At 61.6% G+C, this 5,942-nt stretch overlaps 4 protein-coding genes across 4 annotated transcripts in view; 2 read left to right on the forward strand and 2 right to left on the reverse strand.

Moving 5' to 3' along the window:
* Nucleotides 1-412, forward strand: part of RHTO_01132 (chromosome transmission fidelity protein) — a gene marked incomplete at both ends in the record, with an annotated part of 3,987 nt that extends 3,575 nt beyond the window's left edge. Inside the window, 3 exons of the mRNA XM_016414815.1 lie at nt 22-72; nt 131-231; nt 294-412. Of these exons, the coding sequence (XP_016273036.1) occupies nt 22-72; nt 131-231; nt 294-412 (271 nt within the window). The remainder of the gene's footprint in view (nt 1-21; nt 73-130; nt 232-293) is intronic.
* Nucleotides 413-715: 303 nt separating this feature from the next.
* RHTO_01133 (uncharacterized protein) lies at nt 716-2,057 on the reverse strand (the record flags this gene model as incomplete). The annotated part of the gene is made up of 6 exons (XM_016414816.1): nt 716-805; nt 868-920; nt 1,005-1,072; nt 1,116-1,422; nt 1,495-1,626; nt 1,679-2,057. The coding sequence occupies 6 exons, from the start codon at nt 2,055-2,057 to the stop codon at nt 716-718; spliced, it is 1,029 nt and encodes a 342-aa protein (XP_016273037.1).
* Nucleotides 2,058-2,653: 596 nt separating this feature from the next.
* RHTO_01134 (uncharacterized protein) lies at nt 2,654-3,453 on the reverse strand (the record flags this gene model as incomplete). The annotated part of the gene is made up of 4 exons (XM_016414817.1): nt 2,654-2,726; nt 2,819-2,906; nt 2,966-3,338; nt 3,442-3,453. 4 exons carry the CDS (start codon nt 3,451-3,453, stop codon nt 2,654-2,656), a joined length of 546 nt encoding a protein of 181 aa, XP_016273038.1.
* Nucleotides 3,454-3,676: 223 nt separating this feature from the next.
* Nucleotides 3,677-5,942, forward strand: part of RHTO_01135 (chromosome transmission fidelity protein) — a gene marked incomplete at both ends in the record, with an annotated part of 3,845 nt that continues 1,579 nt past the window's right edge. Inside the window, 11 exons of the mRNA XM_016414818.1 lie at nt 3,677-3,679; nt 3,740-3,977; nt 4,060-4,180; nt 4,296-4,422; nt 4,547-4,721; nt 4,776-4,808; nt 4,870-5,162; nt 5,239-5,299; nt 5,357-5,420; nt 5,510-5,702; nt 5,768-5,934. Of these exons, the coding sequence (XP_016273039.1) occupies nt 3,677-3,679; nt 3,740-3,977; nt 4,060-4,180; nt 4,296-4,422; nt 4,547-4,721; nt 4,776-4,808; nt 4,870-5,162; nt 5,239-5,299; nt 5,357-5,420; nt 5,510-5,702; nt 5,768-5,934 (1,475 nt within the window). The remainder of the gene's footprint in view (nt 3,680-3,739; nt 3,978-4,059; nt 4,181-4,295; nt 4,423-4,546; nt 4,722-4,775; nt 4,809-4,869; nt 5,163-5,238; nt 5,300-5,356; nt 5,421-5,509; nt 5,703-5,767; nt 5,935-5,942) is intronic.

The following is a 5,942-nucleotide window of genomic DNA, read 5'->3' on the forward strand; positions in this document are numbered from 1 at the left end:
ACTGCTGAGGCGAGGCGACAGCTCTGCCGGGCCGACAAAGACGGCGAGCGAGATCCTCTCCGCCTACAAGACGTGCGTCTCCCGAGCTCGCCGCCTGATCGTCCTCTACTGACGCTGCTCGCTCTCTCAGAAACCCGGCGAAGGCTGCGGCGCCCGTAGCACCTGAGACGAAGCAGGCTGTCGACTTCTTCGGGCGCGCGATCCTCCCGAAGGCATGCTCTCCCGCAGCAGGTGCGCCGACCCCCTCCTTCCAGCTTCTTGAACGCTTCTGACGTCGCCCCTTGCTTCTACAGAAGGCGACTCGCTCGCCATCGCGCCTCCTCCGCCAAAGCGCGTCCGACAGGCGACGTACCGCTTCAACGAGGGTTTCTCGAACGCCGTGCGCGTCAACAAGAAGGTCTCCGACTTCTAGCAGTTGTAGCTTCGCTCGCTTGCATAGCTTCGATGTTATCTCCGCCGTAGCGAGCGACGAAGTGAGAGGAGGAGCGAGTAAAATGCTCGCTTATTCGACGCGGATGGCCGGCTTCGCTCGTCAAACTCGATGCACAGCGCTGGAAGACTCCTTGCGAGTCCAGGAGACGCTGTCAGAGCTGAGTCTTTCCGCCGAAAGCGCATGCAATTGCCTTTGCGGAACTAGACAGGCGTTGCGAATTGTCAGTCCGAACAGTATGGGATGGCTACTGACACAAAGGATGTATATTGAGTGCAACAACAACTAGTCGGGGAACAGAAGGAGGGGAAGGATGGTACGACCGCCGAGGTGAGGAGGAAGGAAGGCGGCGAGGAGCAGAAGAGACGAGAGAGTCTGCTGACCGACAACGTGACGTCAGGGCAGAATGGTCGTGCAGTAGGAAAGGCTTTGCGCACCTGCTTGTCGAGGTAGAAGCGCGAGGATGCCGTCGAGTTCGGTCCGCGAGGTGCTGCTGAGGCGAACGTCGCCCGGTCGCACGAAGGGGGAGTGTCAGCGTGCAGATGTGGCGAGTGACAGCGGGGAAAGGACGCACCTATGCGATGCGAGTGTTGTAAAAGCTGGTGGGGAAGTCGAGCCTTCGCAGGGGAGAAGCGCGTCAGGCTGGGCGGCGCGTGCCATTGAAGCGTAAGAATCGAAGACGCACTACACGGCCTGAGGGGAGCGGTGGCGAAGTAGACCGGAGAAACTGAGAGAGAAGCCGGACGAGCGCGCTCCATTGACGGGCGCGGCGAGAAGAGGTACCGCGTCGCTTTCTCGCCACGGGTGATCCGGCACAGGCAGGCTCGCCTCGTCGTCCAGATCCGAGTCGGCGGCATCCCAGCTCCTGTTCTCCGTTACGGAATCCCCTGCTGGCGGAGTTGCTGGGATAGCGTACTGCGTCCACTTGCTGTCTTTCTCGGTCAGGCGGATGACGTCGACGTCGTCTTCCGGCGGTTCAGAGATGGGCCACACTGTACGATCCATGATTGTGAGCGGGCTTGCCGCGAAGAGCGAAGTGAAGACCGTGAAACCAGCTGACGCACACGACTGCTCCGCCGCCTCTGGATGCTTGAAGTCGGCAGTTCCGAGAGCCGCAGCAATCGCCTTTTTGGTGGAAAAGCGCCATCGGCCGTTGTCGAAGCGGGCGAGGAATTTCTCGCGAGCGTCCCAAAGACCTGCCGAGCGCAATCGTTAGCCAACAGCGTATGGGGAGGGAGAAGTGCGCACCATAGAGCCTCTCCCATCGCAAACGTTGTCTCGCCTCGATGAGCGTAATGGCGGTCCTCAAGTCTTCGCGAGTCGCTCCCTCGTCGGCCTCCTGCGCGCGCCTCGACTGCTCCAACTCGCCAAGTCTGGCACGCAGGCCCTGCAACGCTTCTTCCTCCGTGATGCAATCGATCGTCAACCACACCCAGACCTGCCAGTGGAAGGTCTGGAAGTACGCCTCGAGTTCAGCGGTCCACGGCGGGCAGTCGGTGCGAGTGTCGACGACGTGAGGGAAGAGGCTGGAATAGGGATAGAGGGCTTTCAGAATGCGTTTGGGTATCAGAGGCGGGATGTCGTTTACGTCGACGTATAGTCGTGGGACGAGCGAGGGGAGGGACATGCCGAGGAGGAGGAGGGTAGGAGAGTGGGTGAGGGTCGTGTGTGGCGAGCTGCGCTTCGATGTGGTTGGCACCGAGCGCTTTGGAACGAAGTCCTTCGACGTTCGCGTCGTCCCTAGGAGCGTGCTGCGTGCTGTGCGAGTTCTGGCTGATGAAGCGAGGAGGAGGCCGGGTCTCGTTCGGCGTGGGAACGCGATGCGGGCGGGTGACGGCGAAAGCGCAGTGTTCTGAGAGTCGTAGCAGTGCACTCGTATGCCTCAGAGCGGCCCGAGCGACGAGGACGGCGCGTTGGGGAGAGAATGCCTCGAGGTGACGCCTCGCGAGCAGGTCTCCCTTCGACTGCTCCCTCGCTCTCGCCAGAACAGCTACAATGATGCTTGTCCTATCGCTGTAGAGCCATAGAAACCTAGAGGCCGTGCGAGGTGCGTCCCCTTCGTCCTCCTCCATCGCGACACCCCTCTCCTTGCCAACTCACTCGACTCGCTTACAGACCTGCCTTTCGGCTTGCCAGCGCCCGGATAATCAAGTGCATTCTCAGAAACCCCGTCACGCCCAGACCAAGAACCGTTACGACGAGATTGTGAGTCCTCGTCCTCCTCTAAACGTTACGCGCCGTCACCGGAGCCGGCAAGATGGCCAAGTTCGCGGCGAGCGGGCGCGTCTTGAACCAACTGAAGGAGATGGTGGAGATGAACGCAGCGGCAGAGATCGGGAGACGAGGTCAGCCGGGATATCGGTGAAAGGGTCGCAGCGGGAAACGTACGAGTAGACGACAAATCCAGCGACGACGAGGGCAGCGACCTGGCCGACGATGGCGGCGGAGAAAGTGAAGCGGGGGTCTGCGTGGCAGACTGCATGGCCAAGTCGTTCAGCACAGCGCGTCAACAAACGGAGGACAAACCAGACTGACGATTCGCGATCTGCAGACCCAGGACTGCCCCCCCTGCGAGGACGCCGAAGACATACACGTAGATGTTGGGAGTCAAGTACTGGACGATCTTGACAAGGTCGTTGCAGGCGGTCCTCAGCTTCTCGACATCCGACTGAATCGAGGCGAGTTGGTTTCGGAGGTCGACTATGTCAGCCTGCTCTTCCGCCTTGCTGGTGATGAGGTAGAGGGAGGTGGTTTCGAGGGTTGCGATCTTGGTTGCGAGGCCTTCTTGGACACCGCCGTGGACGGGTTTGGCGTGCTGTTCACGGACAACGGGAAGGAGGATGCCAGGGTTGCGGTTCTGGCGGGCGGTGGTGAAGGCCTTCCAGAGCGGCTTCTTCACGTGCTCAGGCTGTCGTCGGCTCCAAGGTCAGCGCGGTTCAGTGACGGGGCGGGATCGGGTGATGGCGACTCGCTCTCTCCGCATCCGAATTGCTCGAGGCGCGCGATGTGACCGAGCTGGGCATGGCTGGCGGTTGTACGTAAGAGGACAGAGGTGCTGAAGAAGTGGTGTGTTGCGGGACGGGAGGAGAGGAGGTCCGTGTCCGCCGAGTTCAGAATGTGCGGTCGAGCGGGCGCTGCGCAGTGGAACTAACTTTTGCGTCTCTTTCCTACAGATCTCGCTCGACAGGATCAAGGAGTGAGAGCGGGTGCCTGGGGAGGAGGAGGTGGCCTCCTTCACGACCGCGAATGGTGCGTTCTTCTCCTCCTCGGCCCGTCTGACCCGCTCCTCACGCGCCATCCTGCCCATAGACACGTCCTCCATCTCTCACGCACCCACCTCGAAGGCCGGCCTCTCTCGCTCGCACAACCCGACTACCTCTCAGCCTACGGCTCCGTGTCGAACCTCAACATGTCGGTCCTCCCGCCCGGATACATCGAGGCGGCGCCTATCCAGGCAACGAGGCTGGACGGATCGAAGGTCGTGTTGAAGAGGCGGAAGAGGCTGGAGGGGTGGAAGGGCGTTGGAGCGGGTGCGACGTCGAACAAGGTGCGTCTCCTAGCCTTGACTCGTCAGGCTCACTCGCTGCGGCCGAGATGTGCTGACGTGAAGATCTGGTCCGCGCGCGCAGAAGGAGGAACTCGCTGCGCTGGAACAACTCGCGTCGAGCATGCTCGAGAAACCTTACCACCCTCTCCTCCGCGGGTCGAGCACGCTGCCGCGATGGCAGAGAAGCAGCGCGAGGCCGATGCGTAGGTCTACGTCCAGCTTTCAGCGCTTTGCTCGCTTGCTGCCTCGCAAGACGATGGAGCTCATCGCTGTCGGGGAGATTGACCTTCGCAAACTGACGCTCCTCCTTCCTCGCAGTACGAACGCCGCCCTCCTCGCTTCCTCGCCATCGAAGACCTCCCGCGCCGCCGCTACGCCCGTCGAGACCACTCTCTGGACCGACCGGTACCGGCCGAAACGGTTTGTCGACTTGCTCGGCGACGAGGTGCGTTTCGGGTCTCACGCTTCATTGCGCGCAAACGTCTCTCGTTCGTGACAGACGAGACGTGTCGCTGCTCGTGTGGGAGATTGATCCGCTGACACCCATTCTCCACCTTTGGCATACACAGCGCGTCCACCGCACCGCCCTCCTCTGGCTCAAAGAATGGGACGCCTGCGTCTCCAAAGGCACCTCGAAGGCGACTGCTGCGGCCGAGCTGAAGCGCGAGAGGAGCAAAAAGAGGGCGAGGGAGGGGACCTTCGGTGCGGGAGGAGCGGAGGGAGGAGGCTTTCAGGAGGCGGTACGTTCGCGGCTTTCGATCGTTTGGAGATCTGAAGAGATGCTGACGGGTTGATCAGGCTCCCGACCCGTACGGACGGCCGCAAGAAAAGGTGCTTCCTCTCCGCCTCTCCCTCTTCCGACGCTGACCTTCGCTCTCGCTCTCCCTCGCAGATTCTCCTCCTCTCCGGCCCCCAGGACTGGGCCAAACCACCCTTGCTCACGTCCTAGCCCGACAAGCAGGCTACCAAGTCCTCGAAATCAACGCCTCGGACGACCGGACCTCCCGTATCGTCGATGAGCGCATCCGGAATGCGGTCGATTCGCAGGCGTTGACGAGTGGGTGGAAGCCGGGACGAGGGGGAGCGGGCGGGAAAGGGAAGGAGAGGGAGAGGGAGGAGGGAGCGGTGAGCCCTACGTGTGTTGTGGTGGATGAGATTGATGGAGCGGGAGGCGGAGGAGATACGGCGAGTCTACGCGAGCGTGCTCGGTCTCGGTACTTCTGGACGAAGGGCTGATGACTATGTTCACGTTGTCTCGCAGAGCTTCGGCAAGACGCTCGTCAAGCTCGTCACGGAGGGCTCGTTGCTGAAGAAGCCGTCGAGTACGTTGTCAAGATTCTTCAGTACGTTGACATTCTGCTGACGCGCATCTCGAGCAGGAAAGGGCAAGGGCAAGCAGCAACGACCGCTACTCCGGCCTATCATCTGCATCTGCAACGACCTGTGAGTCCCGGCCACCTTTATCGTCGCCCTTCCTCGCCTGGCGATGTCGCAAGTCTCGCTCGAATGCTCACATCACTCGCTTCGCACAGCTACGCCCCTGCCCTCCGCCCTCTCCGGCCCCTCGCTAAAATCATCCGCTTCAACCCGCTTACCGCGCCCATGCTCATCAAGCGCCTCCGCACGATCTGCGACGTCGAAGGATTGTCGACGGAGAACAAGCATCTGTCGCTGCTGGTTGACGTCGCTGAGGGCGACTTGCGGAGTTGCTTGAACACGCTGCAGGTACGTCGCTTCTTTTCCCAGCGAATTCGTTCGCAAACGTCGTACTGACGCGCGTACGATCGCAGTTCATCAAGCGCAACGGCTCGACCGTTGACGAGCACGCGATCCGCTCCTCCGCCCTCGGCCAGAAAGACACCGGCACATCCTCGTCGCAAGTCCTCGACCGGCTGTTCAAGAAGCCGCCGAGGAAGCGCGGAGCACCCTCGGGTGACGGAGTCGGCGCGGACGAGCGGTATGTCG

The sequence above is a fragment of the Rhodotorula toruloides genome, assembly GCF_000320785.1.
Source record: "Rhodotorula toruloides NP11 unplaced genomic scaffold Scaffold12, whole genome shotgun sequence".
Taxonomy (NCBI): domain Eukaryota; kingdom Fungi; phylum Basidiomycota; class Microbotryomycetes; order Sporidiobolales; family Sporidiobolaceae; genus Rhodotorula; species Rhodotorula toruloides.